Source organism: Neocloeon triangulifer, unplaced genomic scaffold (assembly GCF_031216515.1).
Source record: "Neocloeon triangulifer isolate White Clay Creek 2 clone unplaced genomic scaffold, ASM3121651v1 ptg000012l, whole genome shotgun sequence".
Taxonomy (NCBI): Eukaryota; Metazoa; Arthropoda; class Insecta; order Ephemeroptera; family Baetidae; genus Neocloeon; species Neocloeon triangulifer.
Window position 1 is genome coordinate 19,026,502 of NW_026775554.1, and position 17,422 is coordinate 19,043,923.

At 40.4% G+C, this 17,422-nt stretch overlaps 6 protein-coding genes across 8 annotated transcripts; 1 reads left to right on the plus strand and 5 right to left on the minus strand.

Annotated features, from left to right (window-relative positions):
• Positions 1-30: 30 nt before the first annotated feature.
• LOC132198354 (sialate O-acetylesterase-like) lies at positions 31-2,807 on the minus strand. 2 transcript variants are annotated; one of them, XM_059622344.1, is made up of 11 exons: positions 2,730-2,807; positions 2,531-2,683; positions 2,388-2,467; positions 2,235-2,330; positions 1,855-2,168; positions 1,705-1,799; positions 1,504-1,643; positions 1,123-1,283; positions 967-1,066; positions 425-517; positions 31-358 (listed from the first exon to the last, which is right to left on the minus strand). In XM_059622344.1, exons 1-11 carry the CDS (start codon positions 2,779-2,781, stop codon positions 143-145), a joined length of 1,500 nt encoding a protein of 499 aa, XP_059478327.1. In that variant the 5' UTR covers positions 2,782-2,807; the 3' UTR covers positions 31-142. The 2 variants fall into 2 exon arrangements, with proteins under 2 accessions (XP_059478327.1, XP_059478328.1); XM_059622345.1 differs by having other exon boundaries at positions 2,742-2,805.
• A 51-nt stretch (positions 2,808-2,858) lies between these two features.
• On the minus strand, positions 2,859-6,388 carry LOC132198353 (nuclear valosin-containing protein-like). Its single transcript, XM_059622343.1, has 15 exons — positions 6,058-6,388; positions 5,865-5,997; positions 5,705-5,805; positions 5,599-5,651; positions 5,379-5,544; positions 5,163-5,324; positions 4,973-5,107; positions 4,703-4,922; positions 4,373-4,649; positions 3,978-4,317; positions 3,760-3,927; positions 3,586-3,708; positions 3,321-3,527; positions 3,040-3,267; positions 2,859-2,986 (listed from the first exon to the last, which is right to left on the minus strand). The coding sequence occupies exons 1-15, from the start codon at positions 6,271-6,273 to the stop codon at positions 2,936-2,938; spliced, it is 2,580 nt and encodes an 859-aa protein (XP_059478326.1). The 5' UTR covers positions 6,274-6,388; the 3' UTR covers positions 2,859-2,935.
• Positions 6,389-6,692: 304 nt separating this feature from the next.
• LOC132198352 (E3 ubiquitin-protein ligase TRIM37-like) lies at positions 6,693-11,155 on the plus strand. Its single transcript, XM_059622342.1, has 15 exons — positions 6,693-6,951; positions 7,007-7,275; positions 7,380-7,593; positions 7,648-7,964; positions 8,020-8,229; positions 8,312-8,606; positions 8,666-9,110; positions 9,170-9,248; positions 9,451-9,593; positions 9,651-9,872; positions 9,932-10,041; positions 10,097-10,179; positions 10,237-10,391; positions 10,455-10,542; positions 10,597-11,155. Exons 1-15 carry the CDS (start codon positions 6,886-6,888, stop codon positions 10,625-10,627), a joined length of 2,727 nt encoding a protein of 908 aa, XP_059478325.1. The 5' UTR covers positions 6,693-6,885; the 3' UTR covers positions 10,628-11,155.
• Positions 10,941-15,103, minus strand: LOC132198357 (threonine aspartase 1). Its single transcript, XM_059622347.1, has 7 exons — positions 14,770-15,103; positions 13,077-13,144; positions 12,671-13,022; positions 12,549-12,616; positions 12,377-12,496; positions 12,129-12,324; positions 10,941-12,067 (listed from the first exon to the last, which is right to left on the minus strand). Exons 1-7 carry the CDS (start codon positions 14,795-14,797, stop codon positions 11,817-11,819), a joined length of 1,083 nt encoding a protein of 360 aa, XP_059478330.1. The 5' UTR covers positions 14,798-15,103; the 3' UTR covers positions 10,941-11,816.
• Positions 13,244-14,780, minus strand: LOC132198356 (mRNA cap guanine-N7 methyltransferase). The gene is made up of 3 exons (XM_059622346.1): positions 14,222-14,780; positions 13,873-14,170; positions 13,244-13,764 (listed from the first exon to the last, which is right to left on the minus strand). The coding sequence occupies exons 1-3, from the start codon at positions 14,686-14,688 to the stop codon at positions 13,303-13,305; spliced, it is 1,227 nt and encodes a 408-aa protein (XP_059478329.1). The 5' UTR covers positions 14,689-14,780; the 3' UTR covers positions 13,244-13,302.
• Positions 15,104-15,566: 463 nt separating the features above from the next.
• LOC132196756 (elongin-B) lies at positions 15,567-17,288 on the minus strand. Of its 2 annotated transcripts, none has more exons than XM_059619609.1 (4): positions 17,143-17,288; positions 16,551-16,644; positions 16,348-16,492; positions 15,567-16,292 (listed from the first exon to the last, which is right to left on the minus strand). In XM_059619609.1, the coding sequence occupies exons 1-4, from the start codon at positions 17,143-17,145 to the stop codon at positions 16,178-16,180; spliced, it is 357 nt and encodes a 118-aa protein (XP_059475592.1). In that variant the 5' UTR covers positions 17,146-17,288; the 3' UTR covers positions 15,567-16,177. The 2 variants fall into 2 exon arrangements, with proteins under 2 accessions (XP_059475592.1, XP_059475593.1); XM_059619610.1 differs by lacking the exon at positions 17,143-17,288 and adding an exon at positions 16,814-16,992.
• Positions 17,289-17,422: the final 134 nt, after the last annotated feature.

Genomic DNA, 17,422 nt, shown 5'->3' on the forward strand with positions numbered 1-17,422 from the left:
TTTTTAAAAATTCAATCCGAGTGTTTTATAAATGACATCAGATGTCATTAAATTTTGAAACTATGCTGTCTTTTGCAATCATTTAATCAGTTATCTAAAACCTCACAGGCTAGGCATAATCTCAATTTTTATTTCTCAAATTCTAAGGATATGTGTAGAGGGAAAATGACATAATTATCGCTGGCAGGCCATCGGGCCCGCGATCAATGGAGTATATCGGGCACATTTTGTATTCGCACTGGCGCGCCGACCATCCGTAGGCCAATTCGGTGGCAAGTTCTTCTACCTCAAATGTCATTGTGTCCGAAGTGATGTTGAAAATCGGCGCTTCGATCCAAATTCCGTTTCTTCTCTTAAACTGGAAATTGTTTATCAAGACAGCATTTATAAAAAAGGGAAAATTAATATTGAAAACAATTCTCACAAAAAATCCAGACGGATCTCCTGCTTGCCCATTAAATTTCACTTTCCAGCCAAAGGTTGCAGTGCAAAAAGTATCAAGCTTATAAATTGATGGCTATAAAAGATTAAGTAAATTGAATAATAACTTTTAAGAAGATAATTTTATTTGATAGTTGAATCATTTGATGAGAGACAAAAATGTAATTGGAGAAGTGATAATAGTTCCGTATTATTGCGTATTATTATATATGAAATGCAACTAAAAGTGACATAAAAAATCCATTATATCTTTTTAAAGATTTCTTGTGTTCAAAAGATAATATAAATATTTTTTCAGTTTATAAAATAATAACTAGCACGTGGACAGCAAATCTATATGCATAATGTTTGAATTACGCTCATATCTTTACAATTCATTAATTATTTTAAGTGTTTAATCAATATCAGATATTTTTGTGTAGGAGACAAGAGCAAGTCCTGAACTATACTACGTGTCGCAAATAATAATTACATTGATATGCACTCCCAAAATAAAAATTAAATATGCAAGTAAAATTAACTCACAATGGGTCCAACGAACTCAAGATCAAAGCGGTCGTAGTACAAAAACACAAAAGAGTTAGCAAGCCTTTTTGCCACTGTTTGCTTATCCCTGTAGTAAATACTGAAATTTGTTCCATTTAAAGTTAGTCCGTTTTTTTTCTCAGCTGAATTTCAAACCTTCCGTAAGGCGATGTTCCGTCATAAAGGTCGTAAGCAGGCGCCATAAATGTTTCGTTGTTATAATTATTTGGTGCCACTTCCGTGTCAAACGTTTGGTGCAGCCGCAAGTGAGAAATCAGTTGGTCAAATTGCTCAATTTCACTTTCCATCGGCCCCAGCTGATAAGGAATAAAAACATTTTAAAGCAGTTATAAAAGGCAATTAAAGTTTAGCGCAATCCAACTCAAAATAAAATTGAATAAATATTAAAAAAATATATAAACAACTTTAATTGTCTAAGTTTATTTTCACCCTAAAGTAATACTGTATTAAAATAAAAACATGAGTAATATTATGAGTTTGATAAGAAATTTAAATATTATATTTAATCCAAATTACCTGTACAAAACCAAAAGGAAATGCCCATCCATCAGTGTGTGTCGGCACAGTGCCGTCAAAGAATGTATAAGACCAATCGAAAGTTAGATTTTTAAAATGGCAAGTGTAGTACGGCAAGTTGTAATTAACATTGCTTTCTCCTATTTGGCCAATTTTTAGATAAGAAAATTTCGCTTAATTAATATACACAATCGCACGTACCTTGGTACCAAATTACTCCCTTCAGCGAATTTTTTGTAAGAGGGTGAATCATTGCATTCCAGATTGAATGCTCTTTTAATAATCCCTGTCCATATCTAAATTTCAAATTAAATTTAAAGGTATGAAAGGAAAAAGAATTAAAAATCTCACTCTGGACTAAACGTAGAATTGCAGACATTTATTACTCTCTTTGAAACCCATGCCTCGATGTTTGAATGTTCATACGTAGCCTGAATTAAACCAATTGGCGCGTGGTCAGGCACTTCATCGAGCAGCCTTATCGCGTACAGTAAGCAAACGGCAGAAAAGTCGGCCACACTCGCAGTCTCCAGTTTGCTCCAAATTGTCCTATAAGGGTATTGTTCATCGAGCTCAGAGTCTGAGGTTCTTGACTCTAGTTGTGCGGTGCGAATTTTTTCGCTGTACTTCACCGCATTTTCAATTTCTAATGTTGAATTAAAAATCTGTTTGCAAAAGCGGATTATTTTTTGTTTTAGGATAATTAAAAAAATATCAATATATTAACACACATTTCTCATTGGAAACTGCATATTTCCTTCCCCAGCGCAAAGCCAAACATCTCCGAACACGATGTTTTCCAATAAGACTGTTGACCTGGCCCCTTGCTAATGTGCAAAAATTAATATCAATTAAAAGGCTTGCAGTTCACCTTAAGTTTTAACCGGAACATTGTGTTCTATAGATATTGAACGCGGTCCTCCTGACGGCTGTGGTGGTAAAGTAAATGACCAAATTGCATTACCTAATAATGCAGTTTATATAGACAATATTATGTTTTATAATTATTTTATTTCAATATTTTTACCCCCAACGTTCAAAGTGTCTGTGAATTGGTCCATTGTAACAGTGACCACAGCCCCTATTTGACCAAAACCCCATATTTTAGCCCTCTTCGGACTTTGCTGCAGCACCATGTTACTTTGGTAGGTATTTGCCACTCGAAAAATTTGCGCCTGGCCTATTTTGAAAAAAAAATCATGCATTCAATTAGCAGAATAACTTACATTGTAGAGTACATAGGCTCAAGGAGAAAAAATACAACAGGACTGCTCTCATGATAGCTAACAATTGAGTGATAAAAATTAAAGTCATGAAGAGGATGATAAAAAAAATAATTATCAAAAATCGTTACGTTGAGATTGATGTTTATTTATTTATAGAAACATGTGCTAAAAATCTGGCCAAATTCTTTGACAACGCTTTCTTCAGTTTAGTTTTTTGGGCCGTACTGCTCCTTCAATCTCTCGTACTTTAGCTTATCCTAAATTAAGCAAATTTTAGAAATCAGATATAATTACAAAAAATTAAACCAACCAAATCAGACACGGAGGGGCGGATTCTGCTAATTGCAGCATTGAAATGGCGAAGCTCAACAAGCAGAGATTTGGTGCTGCTTTTATTGGCCATGACCTCCTTCAGGAGCTGCAAACTGGCCTCTCGCACCAGGGCAGCCAGGTCGGCGCCTGTGTAGCCAATGGTGTGGTTGTCATCTCCGAGCTCCTCCAAACTCACATCGTTTGCAAATCTTGGAGATGTTCCATTCTAAAAAGAAAATGAAATTAAGCTTCCTTCAAAAAATTCAATAACAAAGCTACCTTTGTAAGTGCCCTGAGAATGTCTGTCCTGTCCTCCGGTCCTGGCAGGCCAACGTACAAGATTTTATCCAGTCTTCCAGGTCTGAGAACAGCAGGATCAACAATGTCTGGTCTGTTTGTAGCTGCCATTAGAAAAACGCCCAGTCGTCCTTCAATTCCGTCCATCTCCGTCAGCATTTGGTTCACCACCCGCATTGTGGCACTTCCCTAATATAAAAATTTGGTTTATTTTCTACCCATTGACAACCAACATTACAATATTCACCTCTCCTGATTCAGACCTCTTGGGACAGAGGGAATCCAGTTCATCAAAGAAAATGACACAGGGAGCAGAGTTTTTCGCCCTCTGGAAACACTGCCTAACTGCTCGCTCACTCTCACCGACGTACTGAAATAAAAATTAAGATCATATCTATATATAAGCACACAAAAAACTGACCATGTTAAGAAGTTCAGGGCCTTTCACTGAGATAAAGTTGATGCCAGCTTCATTGGCCACTGCTTTGGCCAACAATGTTTTTCCACAACCAGGAGGGCCACACAACAAAACGCCAGCCGGAGTTGAAAGACCAAGGTTTGAGAACTCTTCAGAAAATTGCACTGGCGCCTGATATTAAGGTCTTTAGATTATTCCTACAAATAATAATTAATAATTACCAAAACAGTCATCTTGAGTTCTTCTCTGATGTCCTTGAGGGATCCAATGTCATTCCAAGTGACATCTGGGACAGTTGCAAAGCCTTCGCGCTTAGCCGATGGCTGGACCTTTTTCAGAGCCACCATGAAGTCCTGACGCTCAATGTGTAGTTTCTCCAGCTCTTCTTGAGAAATGGGCGGTTTGTCTTTCAGCCATTCCATCAGGTCTTCCAACGAGAGCTGATGCAGGTTCTTCTCAACAGGAACAGAGGTGTGATCAATGCCGTTTTCAACTGGGGTTTCTACAGCTTTCGATGTTGAAGCAATCGACTCGGCTTGAACTTTCAAGGTACTCAGGACTCTAGATCCAAAAATCAGTAAATAATTTTCATATGATATTTAAAGAATAAGCTTGCCTATTTACAGCAGCCATTGCCGCCTCCCTCGCAAGTGAAGTCAAATCGGCACCTACAAAACCTGGCGTCAGCTTTCCAAGCTCTGCCAGGTCCAGGTCAGTGGACAACCTCAACTTGGCGCAAATTACATCCAAAATGCTAACTCGTGCCTTTTCATTTGGTATTCCGAGGCAGACCTCCCTATCAAACCGACCAGCCCTTCTTAGGGCAGGATCAAGAGAATCTGGCCTATTTGTGGCTCCAACTACAATGACCTGTCCTTCGCTCTCTGACAAATCTGAAATGAAATTTTTTTGATGCATGTGAATTTAAAAAGTAGTATTAGCTGACCATCCAACGAAACAAGCAACTGAGCCACAATTCTCCTCTCCATTTCCCTCTGGGCATTTGCTCTGTGTGGAGCAATTGCGTCGATTTCATCCAGGAACAACACACAGGGGGCAGACGCCTTGGCATTTTCAAAAACTTCGCGAATCCTCTCTTCAGACTCTCCTGACAAGCCGGCCACCAATTCTGTCGCAGCCACTTTCATAAGAGGGATGTTTAGTTCCTGAAAATAAGTAGTTTAGTTGCACAAATCAAGTGCATGTTTTGTTTTACCCCAGCAATTGCATTTGCAAGTAAGGATTTGCCACATCCAGGAGGTCCGTGGAGTAGGAATCCCCTCGGAGGTGAAACTCCAAGTCGATCGTAAACCTCAGGATGTTTGATGTGAACCAAAAGTTGGCACACATCCTGTTATAAAATAGAAATTAATTCAGTTTATTAAGTAAAAAAAAAACAGGCATGCCTTCAAGCAGTGTTCAATGCCTCCAATGTCATTGAAAGTAACAGAGGACGCTTTTGCCTCATTAGCAAATTTCCTCCTTTTTGCTGGTGTTGCAACTCTGTTGGCATTTTCTTCTTGGGGCGTTTTGCGTTTCTTCAAGCTACTGGTGGGAGCTGATGCCTTCTAATATTGAATTACCTTGTATTTTGTTTATTATTTGCTAATATTGAGAAAAACCTGCTGGACCGGAGCACTGGGCTTAGAAGCAGGTGCAGCACTATTTTCCTTAATTATGCTAACCCTAGGCTTAATGGAAATGGTAGTAGAAGCAGGTGCAGTTTTGGGAGGCGAGTCATCATCAGAACTGGTTATGTCGATCAACTCTTGCTCCATGGTAGCATTTCTGTTAAAAGAAGTTTTAAAAATCTTGATAATAGACTAAATATTAAAATTTTACCTTGCTTGATTTCTTTTCATGTACATCTGATTAAGTAGGCTGTTTGAACTTGTCTAAAATGGAGGAAGCTTTAGAAAAATGTTTTTTTAACAATAATTTTCTTCACCTTGTTAGCAAGGGCAATTATGGCTTCAGGACTTCCATCGTCCTCTTCAATGTCTGAGTCACTTTCCTGATTCGCCTCTTCCTCTAAGATGACTTTCAGTGCTTTAAATATTGAAATTATTAAAAAATGAATTCATATGGTTTTCAATATTTTATTCTACCAGAAGTGACACAAGCTCTGAACGGCTCCTTTTTCTTTCTTTCGTACTCTTTGTAGTTCCGAATGAGGTAATTGATCACGTCATTGACTTGGATGTGGTGGTCGCCAGGTTTCTGTCGCAACTGCTTGATGAACTGCAAAAAAATTAGCCCACTTTATATAATTCGATTACAATATTAGCTACTCTAAATTACCTCGTAAACTCTGGGCAGCAGGCGCGAGTCCAAGAAGTAGCGATTGGGCTTGGAAGCAGTGTTTGGACCTTGCGAACTGGCGGCCTCGCACGTGTTGTCCTGGCTGTTCGCCCCGTCCTCCGGCTCGATAATTTCCTCGATGGTCACGGCGCCGCTCGTGTCAGCCTCTCCGGCGTCCACGCTGCCGCTCGCCTTTGGAGAGTCGTTGCCTGCCATGTTTAAATGCACCTAATTTGCAATCAAAAAATTTTCACCGGCAACAAGCCATGAAAATCAACACAAAATCATCTGATTTCGTTTCTGATTTGTCTAAATTTTTTGCTGATTATGTGTCTTGTCCATCTGTCGGTCGTCATTCGAACAAGAAATTTATTGTTTGTAAAAGTGCCCGGTAGAGGGTCGAATACCTAAGATCAAGATCCCTTTAAATAATGGGGTTTAAAAAGGAATTTTCGTGCTTTCAAATAAAAATTATTTATTTGATTTTAAAATTGTTTAATTAATTAATAATTTAATCTAGAATGTTTTTTTTTCGAAAATAATATAAAAAAAAGTCTGTTCAGTTTGCTGTTATAATTGCAGTAACGTGTTGAAAATTGCCACCACAAATTTTTGCACTCCTCCTTCTCTGCTCACCCTGGCGACCAATAATAACAAGACCAGACAGAAGTGAACCGAGGGACAGAAATATTCTTAGCAACTTTTCTTTGCGATATTGGAATAAAATGCAATCGTGATCACAACCCGTAACGCCAAGAAATCGCCTCGTGATGTTCTAGGAAGACCCTTCTGAACTGCGTCCTCAGTTTTAAAAGGGTCAACGTGAAAATGGCAGGAATCCGTGAAAAGGGTCACTCGTCATCGGGCCGAAAACAAGATGAGAACAGTGTCGAGGTTTGTTTTGACATTTTCTTGCACCTTGCGTAATTCACGGATAAAATCTTTGCAGTCGCTGGCCGAGGTGTTTCGCTGCTTCATCTGCATGGAGAAGTTGCGCGACGCCCACTTGTGTCCGCACTGCTCCAAGTTGTGCTGCTACCTGTGCATCCGAAGGTGGCTGACCGAGACAAGGTCACAGTGTCCGCACTGCAGGGCGTCTTTGCATCTGCACGAATTGGTCAACTGCAGATGGGTTGAGGACGTAACCCAGCAACTGGACAGCCTGCAGGCCATGGGCGCCACGAATTCTGAAGGAACAGACGGCTTAGACAAGGACAGGTGCGAAGAAAAAAATTTGCCCCAAAATTTACCTTAAAAATAATTGTTAAATTTATATATTTTTTTTAATTTAAATTTTATGATAATTTTTTCTTTCATTTTAGCCGATGTGAGAGCCATCAGGAGAAGTTGTCTGTCTACTGCTGGACCTGCCAACGGTGTATATGCCATCAGTGTGCCCTCTGGGGTGGCACCCACTCTGGCCACACTTTTAAGCCTCTTGAGGAAGTCTACGAGCAGCACATTTCACAGATTAAGGATGAGGTTTACCAGCTACGACGACGGCTTATGGAGTTGATTGGACTTGTCCAGGAAGTGGTCTGTAGTACCTTGTCATTCAAAGTTCAATTTAATCAGTTTTGAAATTTTCAGGAAGGAAACGTTGAGTCTGTTCGTGCTGCAAAAGATGAGCGAGTACGGGAAATTCGAAATGCCGTTGAACAAATGATTGCTCGACTTGACTCGCACCTCAAAGCCAAGCTGATGACTTTGATGGGCCAGAAAACATCCTTGATCCAGGAGACAGAGCAACTAGAGGCGCTGCTGTACGAAGTGGACCGTCAACTGCACACATGCTCTCGAAGCGAGCTGATTCGCAGAAGTGCCGAGTTGACCAGAAAACTTAACACTGTCCGAAGAAAGCCCACCACTAGTTTTGTCACTGCTCCAGTGCCAGCCGACTTTCAAAGGTAAATCTATAAGATCATGTGAATTAGTATAGCTTAATTTTATTAATGCCAACAGTGAGATTGTGCCAAACTACGACAGCAGCACTTTTGTCCTGCAGAACTTCAGTCAGTTACAGCACAAAGCAGACCCTGTTTACTCACCACCCCTCTTTGTTAATGGTCTGTGCTGGAAGCTGAAGGTGTACCCTGATGGGAATGGTGTTGTGAGAGGAACTTACCTCTCGGTTTTCCTTGAACTTGCCTCAGGACTTCCCGAAACTTCAAAGTAGGTTTTATTTGCTGATCTACTTGACTGTAGAAAAAAAGCTTTTTCTGATAAATGATTCATTATTATATTGAATATTCAGGTACGAGTACAGAGTTGAAATGGTGCACCAAGGCTCGAGAGACAACAGCAAAAACATTATTCGTGAATTTGCCTCTGATTTTGAGGTAGGAGAGTGTTGGGGCTACAACCGGTTCTTCCGACTTGATCTGCTTGCAAGCGAAGGCTACTTAAACACATCTTTGGACACCTTGATATTGCGCTTCCAAGTGAGGCCGCCAACTTTTTTCCAACGGTGCCGTGACCAGCAATGGTACATCGGACAACTTCTCACTGTCCAGACCCAGTACGTCAGCCAAATCAATACCCTCAAAGAGGTAAATATATAGAGAAATTAATTAAGTTTGCCGTTTTTTACAATTTTAAATAATCTCAGCAAGTTTTGATGCTGCGAAACGGAGGCAATGCTACCGTAAATAACTCGTCTGCCTCTTCTCCGGTGAATGCGACTCGGGCCCTGAGCATCAGCAGCGAACCTACCCTGGCCAACCCAACTGAATTAGCTGCTTCCGCCATTCCAAAGTCAGTCTCCCTGACCACAACTCCAACCCTGCAGCTTCCACCAGGCTTCACTTCTTTAGCCTCTCCTCAATCAGCTCCAAGAGCTGTGGACGTTGGTACGGACACCTCGGCCGAATCTTCGCCTGTCCGAACACTGTACAGGCTGCGGAATCAGTCTGTCAGTAGTGACAGCGACAGCGAACTGAGCAATTCCATGAAAGAGACTGACTCAGTTGAGATGGGCACAGTAAGGAGACGAAGGCCCATTCTTGACGAGGTGTCTAATGACGAGAATGACATTGACGTTGAGGCTATGTCAGGTGATTAGAAGTTAGGAAATTTTAATTGAAGCCTATCATACTTATTCCTCCTGTTTCAGGTGATAATGACGTAGAGTTTTCTATCTCGAGACAGTTGAGATTTCCTGGCTTCCTTTCAACAACATCTGATTCATTTGAGTAAATATTTTTAATAATATCAAAATACATATTTTTGTTATCTTGTTAAATTATAAACTAAATTTTTTATCTTTTTACATCTCATAAATCAAAGTAAATTAAATAATTTGACACATTTGATTAAGTTAAAACTCATATTTTTCTGCTTAAATTCATATTTACACAGAATAAATATTTCCAATTAAAACTTAATTTGTGCCAGGCCCCCTGTGGTTGATTCGACCAGTTTTGGAGAAGAAATTATGCTCTTACACCTATTTGAAATGCAGGACAGGGAGCGAAATGCTAATGGCAACACTAGCAATGACCCAGCTTGGAGGAAGCCCAGCATTAGCAACCCTTCAGGTATAAATATCAGCGACTTTTCAAAACATGTTTTACTTTATTTTCAAATCCGTCCAGGTCTGAATGTAGCCGGTGCTTGGTTCAAACCACGCAGACTAAGTCGGCAGCCTCTTGCCACAGCCAGCAGCGTCCTGGACACTTTGCAGCTTGATATGGCATCACTTGGCGTTTCCGGCAATAACCTCCCTTCACGCCAAAGTGCTTTCATGCCTATGTCTCCTCGATCTGAAACGCGCCTTCCGCCTATTGACGAGAGCAACAGATCCCTAACTCAAAAAGGTAGATAATATATTGTAGTCTTTAATGTGAAAAATTTTTAATAGCAAAAACGTATTCAGGAAAGTCCCGATCAGATCCTCGCCAGCCATGTCGTCACAGCACAGCTTCAGCAGCTGCTTCTACTGCAACAAGCTCCTCGCAGACAAGGAATCTCAGTCCAACAACTCAGGTTTGTTTAAAATTGATTATTAAACATGTTTATATTATATTTTTACAATTAATAGGCACATTTGAATGCGTACCTATCATATGTCAAGCAACTGGAGTTAGCAAGTGATGATGACGCAGCTTCTGCAGCTGCCAGAGAGTAAGCAGGTGATATTCAAATCAGACCAGCATGGTACAATTTTTGACTGATTTTCAGTGACACTCAAGCCATTCCGCAGCAAGATTCCTCTGCCACGTTGTTGCCAAAGCAAGACGAAGGTGCTGCTGCGTTATCATCCCAATCGGGACCTTTTTCTCCAATCGGCGGACCTCTTTACTTAAAAGATATAATCAAACCCATTCCACAACGTGGTGAGTAGTAAAATAAGGAATAATAAAGAAAGAAAAAATGCTAACCAATGTATGCATTGACAGCAGCCCAGCGAGATGCACACAAGAAAACTGAGGGGTCTGTGGAAATTTCACCCCCAGTCAATGAAGATCAACCACCAACCAACAAAGCGTAAGAAACTAGATAGCAGACCTGTACTGTACATTTCACCACCTTTTTTTACAGATCTGATGAACCTACTGGAGATACAAAGTAACGCAAAGAAGACTTAAATTAACAATTATTCTAAAGCATTGATGATTGATTAATCTGCACAGCGCAAGTAAATAAAAAGCCACAAACAAGTCTAGCTTAAATTATAACTACAGAAGCTTCTCAAATCATTATTTTTTGCCACTAACTTATTTTTGACTGTTTTTGTGCTATCGTCACATAAACTAAAAATGTATTTGATGCTTCACTATTCACTATAAATGCACTACAAATTTCAAAAGCAATTTAGAATTAGCAAATTGTATGAGAAGTTATTTGTATAAAGTAAAGAAAAACAGCAGCTCTGAATCTTCACAAGCCAATAGTTTATTCGCTTAAGAAAACACTCTCAATTGAAATTGTTATTTTTTTGTTGCTATATATATAACATAATAAATATCAGACTTATGATTAATTGCATTGTGGATTTATTTACTTCTTCCATGACTAAATTGATCTTTAATACGGAGCCCTCATCATTATAAGCTGCGATTCGAATTAATACATGGAGGATTAATAACAAACCACCTGCTTGGCTGTACTACAATATTGCGGCAGTATACTCGAGGCTGAGCTGCATTACACATTTGCTGGAATGGAATTTAACAATCTCACTCTGCGACTAAAACTGGAAGAAGTGCCTACAGAGGGTACAGCAAGTTCATTTCTGCCAGAGCTGGTGCAACTCGAGAGGGATGGCAAAGTCAAAATCAGCTCAATTTGCAATCCATTTATTTTAAACAAAGGTAAATCTTGGCCTCGATACATTCCACGCCTTTCAATATTTTCCCAAAGACCCAAAGAAATCTGCAAGCGATAGAGAGCGTGTCCGCATGCGAGACATGAACAAGGCATTTGAGTTACTAAGAGGAAAGCTTCCTACTTTCAAACCTCTCGGGAAGAAAATGTCAAAAATTGAATCACTGAGGTAAAATGACAATGATTTTAATATCAATATTTATATAAAATTATTGAAATTAATTACAGAATGGCAATCAATTATATCAAATATCTCCAAACCCTTCTGGAGAATGATGAAGATTATTCACAAGATGACAGAATGTCTGAGAAATACTGGAGCAGTAACTTTGGAGCAGAAATGCAATGCTTTTCATCAAACAATCAGTTCATCGATGCAGAAAATAATTTCTTATACCACTGATTTTGAGAAAATAAAAATTTATCAAAAGCTATCAAACTATTTTGTCTTCAACCGAGGGGAAAACAAAAGTAGTTCCCTCTACAATTAATCCCTTGCCGAAAACCTTCCCCGCTGGTAGCTGCGACAGCTTGAATTTTGGTTTCATATGAACTTGCATGTAGCCTAGGGCCATTGTTTGAGTTGAGTGGCACCACAATAGTTCACCACAACCATCCCGTGGACTGAACACAAGAGCTAGGACACCACCCATTTTCTCCTCTACTTCCTGCAAAAGGCGATTTTCTGAAAAATAAATATAACAAAATTTACCTTATTAAAAAAAATTATGTTTGAACTTTTTTACCAAGGAACTCTTTGACCATGACATTGTGAAGATGGGAGGCACATGGTTGAGACTGGCCAGTGCCTAGCTTGTCAGCCACACTTTTGGCAAGCGTACATCGGATAAGGTGTTCTCCGCAACCTGTCGTACAAGTTGCAACCGCTGGATGAATTGCATCTCCGTCAGTTGCCCAACATCCTGCACCAAACATGCACGCCTGAACATTGAATAATAAAAAAAAGTGCAAAAGTTGAATGTAATAAAGCTACTTGGCCCAAGCGTCCACTGTTCTTAAGCACTATTCCTCCACTTGAGCAAACAGAAGCTGTGTGTCCAAAATTGTCTATGCAGACAGCACCGACGGTGTCAGAACAAAGATCATCACAATTCTTGAAATGAGAAAATTAGTAATTTGTTTTTATAACATCCTCAATAAAATACCAATTTTGCAGATTTTTCGCACTTTAGAATTCGCTTTTTGTACTTGTTGTATTTCTTGAGAGCACTGGCTAGAAAAATTATATTAATGCAATGCAAGAATTTTAAGAACTCTGAAAAATCACCATGAATTAAAGCTGAACTGTCAACACTAGTGATTCCTTGCTTTTTTGCCCAATCAGAGGCCCCTTGTCCAACAAGGACGCAGGGTGGAATTCTGCCAAGTGTACCTTCCACCCTTTGGCCTAAACAAAGCTTTGAGGCAGCTCGACAGGGATTCTTAATGGTTCCGACTGCGCCAACCGCACCCCACAACCCAGTGGTACCGTCCATGGCACAAGCATCACATTCGACGGTTCCATCCCAGGTCAGGTTGGAGCCGAGGCCTGCATTGGTGAAGGGGCTGTTCTCGAGGACAGCTACTGCTTCTGTGGCTGCTTCTAAAGCAGATTTGCCTTCAGCCAATAGTTTGCACCCCTATATTGGGATATAATGGGAAAATAGAAATATATAGGAAGTTTTAATGTTTACCACTCTGCATGCAGCTTTGCACAATTTTGAGTATTCTTGTTTTTTGCTCTCACTATGCTGACCAGCGCCTGACAAAAGTTTGTTTCAGAATGTTACAAATTACATTAAAATCTGGAAGACAAATGCTAAAAGAAAAATCTAATATTGGAAAGACAAAGTTTGTTTGATTTATTCCGTACACTATGGAGTCCGTAAGCATAATTCATGTCAACACATTTGTATCAGATCACTTTTTCGATTTCTTTTTTGGAGCTTCTGGATAGTCGTCCAGGTTTAACTGTCTGGTGCACTTTTGGAATGCAAAGACCAAATAGAGTGAGGTCGCCTCCCACTCGGACATGGACAGGGTGCCTAAACTCTGGGCCCTGGGGTGCCTCTTCAGGTGCTCCCTAGCGTGATCGTAATCTTCGTCCTTGCCTAACAGAGTCTGTTCACTGCCGGGTGGATAAGTTTCTAGAGCGTTTATTTTTTGCAAAAGAAAGCGTCCGTCTTGGTGGGTTTTATCGTAAAACTCAGGGAAGGTCATTTTCTCGACCAACTTCAGCCCGTGCTTGTCTGCCAATTTGACCAAAGTTGGGAAATGCACCAGGAATTCAGGACACTCCACCACATCCTGCAGGTGGAAGTTGTACATTGCACCAAATAGGGGATACCCAGAGCTCGACTCTTGCATGGTTATCTGGTACACCTGTAAATTTAGTTTAAAAAATTAGGCTCGTTAAAATATACATTTTTATGCCATTTTTTCACAGAAAAAATTTAATTTATTCAGAAAATGGAGAAAACAAGAATGTACCTCATTTCCAAAAGTGTCCTTCTGAACAGCCTTATGTCTCTTCACAATCTCATAGGCATTCGGAATGGTTCCGATGAAGTAACCACCAATTTCAAGTTTTTCCGCCGCATTCTGCATCATGCAGTTGGCTTGCTGCAGACTTTCGAAGCAGTAGTGGAAGGCGAATTGGCAGCTGACCAGATTGAATTTGGCCTGCTTGTCCACAAACTTGTCCTTGAGGAGCTCCTTGGTACAGTCGCAGGTGATGAACTCGGCCGAAAAAAGAGGTCCTCGCTGTTTTTTCTTCATGTCCGAATACCTTCAAAAGATTTTTTTAATTTTTTTTATTAATATAAATCAAAGTTGTTACCTGGATTCGCAATGCTCCATCGAAACGGCAGCGACGTCGGCGCAGGTTACGTGGCTGACGCTGCCCCTCATCCACTTAAGCAGGTCGCCACCCTTGCCGCAGCCCAGGTCAAGCACCCTGATGGCTGAGGTGCCCTTCCCCCTGATCCTCTTCAGGTACTCGCCAATTTGCATGCTCTTGACCCAGTTGTTGAAGTTGCGCATGTAGAAGATGCGTGTCTCCTTTCGCGCCTCCAGGCCGGCGTTCTCGATGGCGTTGTAGTGCGAGGCGACCACCTCAACGGCCGCCCCCGGAGGTGGCACCAGCGTCCCGACTTCGGGTTCGGGAGGTGATTTCTTGCCTCTCTGTTCTTCATTGGAATCTGAGTCGCTAAGATCGGGCAGGAACTTGGGACTGTTGGCAGGTTCCTCGGCACCAGGTCGACCCTGCGGGTCTTCGTCTAGAAGGGACGGCATCGACGCTGCCATGCTTGCCGGCAAGTTTATGGCGAATTCGAAACACGGTTTTCCAGAGTCTTTTGAGGACGCACAGCACGTTGCAATACTAACCTATGTGGACCCCAATGAATCCGGCCATCCGTCCTTCACCGGAAAATAACCGTGCAGAACAGGAAAGACTGGAAAGAGTCAGAACGTCTGAAGATTGGAAAGAAAAATTTGTGTTGTATGGTTTTTGCTCTCGTTCACTTTTGCACCTTTTGTTGACGGACAAAAAACAAATGAATATAGCGAAAGCGAATATAGCAGGCACTGCAGGCGGCAGCAGCAGCAGGCCAAGATTCCCATTTGATTACATTATAGCTAGTGAGGAATGTGAGGATAGGGAGGCTCCGCCTTTATTCATATTTCATAATTCGCTTAAGTATCCTGGATCCTGGTATGTACAATGAGTTGCACACAATATGCGCACGCAAGTCAAACTCGCAAATACATAACCTAAACGCAGCACTTCTTGAAACAGGATTGAGCAGGATACGATTGCGAAGCTCTTGTCAGGATAATCTCTGAAATGAATTTTGCGGAATTTCTCCCTTATTTGGTTGGAGTTTGTTTTCACTTAAAGGAAGTGACGCTACATGCCTAACATTTTTTCCTGTACTATTGACGTTTTTATGTTTATGCGTACAATGAATATTTTTTTAAATTTTGTTGGAAAATACAACAGCATTGAATGGTCGGTCATTTTGAAAGATGAATGAAAATATTCAAAATTAATAAAGAGTATGGTTCACAACTTCACATAGGTATGTTAAATAAAAGAAAATGATAACACCTCAATAACTTGCAGCGGCGCAGCGTTACATTAGAATGGATGGATATGTAAAATAAGGCCAGGATTAACAGCGTTCAATTTAGAAGTAAACAAATATGTCTGATTTTATTCATGTAAGAAACATCTTTATTTGATTACAATCATCGACACTCAAATTTTAAGTTGCAACGACTGATATTATTCTCTCCCCATATTAAGAATTTCATCAAATTACAGTATCCCTCCAAAATTAATTTTTTGATAACAAGCATGACCGCATTGTCATATTTGGTTTTAAATTAAGTTATTATTATACAAGATTACACAAAAATGGAGGAATTATGGAGCAGTTTAAATTTGGGATTTCCCCTTGGGTGGTTGGATATCGTTGAGTGTAGGCGACAAAACTTAATTTTGAGCTTGCTTCTATTTATATATGATCAATTGTCTTTCAATGGTCAGATCGGCTTATAAAATTATACTTTTAACTGAATGCCTTACAACTGTCAACTAAATAGCAGAGATCAAATCACAAGCGGGGTTCATTAATGCTGCTGTGACGATTCGTGGCGCTTATCTAAAATTATTCAATTGGTTTTTCGAGAGACGGACACAAAACTAAAGTTTTTAGGAGAAAATGTGTCCCCAGTGATGAAAATTTTGGCCGGGGAAAGTGTACAGGCTCAAGTCAAATGCACTGCATATTTAGGAGGCCTGCTCGGTTCCGTTGTTTTCCTGAGATTTCATCACATCTGGCAGCTCGGGAGGAGTTGAGTAGGGGGTCAACTCCAGCTCCTCAAACTCAGTTGAGTTTGGCAGCCTGAAAAGATTTGGTCAGTTTTTTTTCCAGGTGTTTGTATAATTCGCAACTCTACCTGACAGAAAGGCCAACCGGAGCTGGCGACTGGGCCTTGGCTGTTGTGGCGCTCAACCCATACTCCTGCAAAGTCTTGTTGTCCTCCATCACCACACTGTTCTTGTTGTACAGCTTTTGGTCTTGTGGAGGCACTTTCAGAATTCCTACAAAAAAATTATCATTAATTAAGTCTTAACAGCAAGTCGGTCTGAAATTAAATGCCTTCAATCATCTTTTTGAGCTCAAGAACTGTGGTTGTGTCCTTGCAATCGGTGAAGATGGTCACCTTCTTCCTACGGATCATGAGAAACACGTCCTAAAACAAACAAAAATTATCAATAATTTTGATGCACATAAGCTTAAAAATTGTATGAATTTTCCCATGATTGTTTTAGACATTTATGGTCTCATTAAAAATTGTGATGATAGGCCTGGTACGATGAGAAAGCTAACTGAAAGCTCAGCAAAATTGTTTACAAACATGCCTGCGATGACTTTTCGTCGTAAACCAAGTGGGTCACATGCTGGGGACCAAGCTGGTATTCAACCTTTGAATCCAAGCTCAGTACCGTTCTGGTTTTATTTTCAAGTAAATAATTTGTAAAGAGTTAGCTGTGAATGCTGCTTTAACTACAGTACGGCAAAAACCGATCGAAAACAATCATGAAAGCCAGAAAAGAGGAAACTTTGGTGATGCGGTCGCAAAATGTTGCACACGATGGTGTGCCAAGAAATGACTTGACGTTTCTCGCTTTCCGAGGACAGCTTCGGGCCGAATAAAGCCGGATTCGCAAATTCCGCCGATGGGACTCACCATTATGCTAAATTCTTGCTGTCGCAGTCCTCCTGATGGGGAAATAAGAGCGAATTTCGGGTCTTGATGGGGAAACGGCCTGCGAATTCGTGTTTACAACTCGGTGCCCGACTCGAAAAGAAGATAGAAATGATGCGCAAGGCGGGCATGCGGCCTTGGCAAGCAAAGCTTTTCATTGGCTGGTTCGATGTTGAGCACTCATGGCGGGAAAAATAATTTTCTAATACATAATAATAATAATGCTTTTATTAAACGCGTTTGCGTACATTTTCAAAAATAT

Excerpts from the sequence above, each read along its gene's own strand:
- LOC132198353 (XM_059622343.1), bottom strand. The coding sequence starts at position 6,273 with ATGGCAGGCAACGACTCTCCAAAGGCGAGCGGCAGCGTGGACGCCGGA. Across the intron at positions 4,650-4,702 it reads GTTGCTTGTTTCGTTGGATG|ATTTGTCAGAGAGCGAAGGA; the intron begins GTCAGCTAATAC and ends ATTTCATTTCAG. Across the intron at positions 3,528-3,585 it reads AGAGGTCTGAATCAGGAGAG|GGAAGTGCCACAATGCGGGT; the intron begins GTGAATATTGTA and ends TTTTTATATTAG.
- LOC132196756 (XM_059619609.1), bottom strand. Across the intron at positions 16,493-16,550 it reads GCTCAAAAAGATGATTGAAG|GAATTCTGAAAGTGCCTCCA; the intron begins GCATTTAATTTC and ends ATTTTTTTGTAG. Across the intron at positions 16,293-16,347 it reads CCGGTTGGCCTTTCTGTCAG|GCTGCCAAACTCAACTGAGT; the intron begins GTAGAGTTGCGA and ends AAATCTTTTCAG.
- LOC132198352 (XM_059622342.1), top strand. The coding sequence starts at position 6,886 with ATGGCAGGAATCCGTGAAAAGGGTCACTCGTCATCGGGCCGAAAACAA. Across the intron at positions 8,607-8,665 it reads AAATCAATACCCTCAAAGAG|CAAGTTTTGATGCTGCGAAA; the intron begins GTAAATATATAG and ends AAATAATCTCAG. Across the intron at positions 9,594-9,650 it reads CAGCATTAGCAACCCTTCAG|GTCTGAATGTAGCCGGTGCT; the intron begins GTATAAATATCA and ends AAATCCGTCCAG.
- LOC132198356 (XM_059622346.1), bottom strand. The coding sequence starts at position 14,688 with ATGGCAGCGTCGATGCCGTCCCTTCTAGACGAAGACCCGCAGGGTCGA. Across the intron at positions 14,171-14,221 it reads ATGGAGCATTGCGAATCCAG|GTATTCGGACATGAAGAAAA; the intron begins GTAACAACTTTG and ends AATCTTTTGAAG. Across the intron at positions 13,765-13,872 it reads AGGACACTTTTGGAAATGAG|GTGTACCAGATAACCATGCA; the intron begins GTACATTCTTGT and ends CTAAATTTACAG.
- LOC132198357 (XM_059622347.1), bottom strand. The coding sequence starts at position 14,797 with ATGGCCGGATTCATTGGGGTCCACATAG. Across the intron at positions 13,145-14,769 it reads ATTCATTGGGGTCCACATAG|GCGCTGGTCAGCATAGTGAG; the intron begins GTTAGTATTGCA and ends AACTTTTGTCAG. Across the intron at positions 12,325-12,376 it reads ACAGTGGACGCTTGGGCCAA|GCGTGCATGTTTGGTGCAGG; the intron begins GTAGCTTTATTA and ends TTCAATGTTCAG.
- LOC132198354 (XM_059622344.1), bottom strand. The coding sequence starts at position 2,781 with ATGAGAGCAGTCCTGTTGTATTTTTTCTCCTTGAGCCTATGTACTCTA. Across the intron at positions 1,800-1,854 it reads AATTCTACGTTTAGTCCAGA|ATATGGACAGGGATTATTAA; the intron begins GTGAGATTTTTA and ends TTTGAAATTTAG. Across the intron at positions 1,284-1,503 it reads TTCCTTTTGGTTTTGTACAG|CTGGGGCCGATGGAAAGTGA; the intron begins GTAATTTGGATT and ends ATTCCTTATCAG.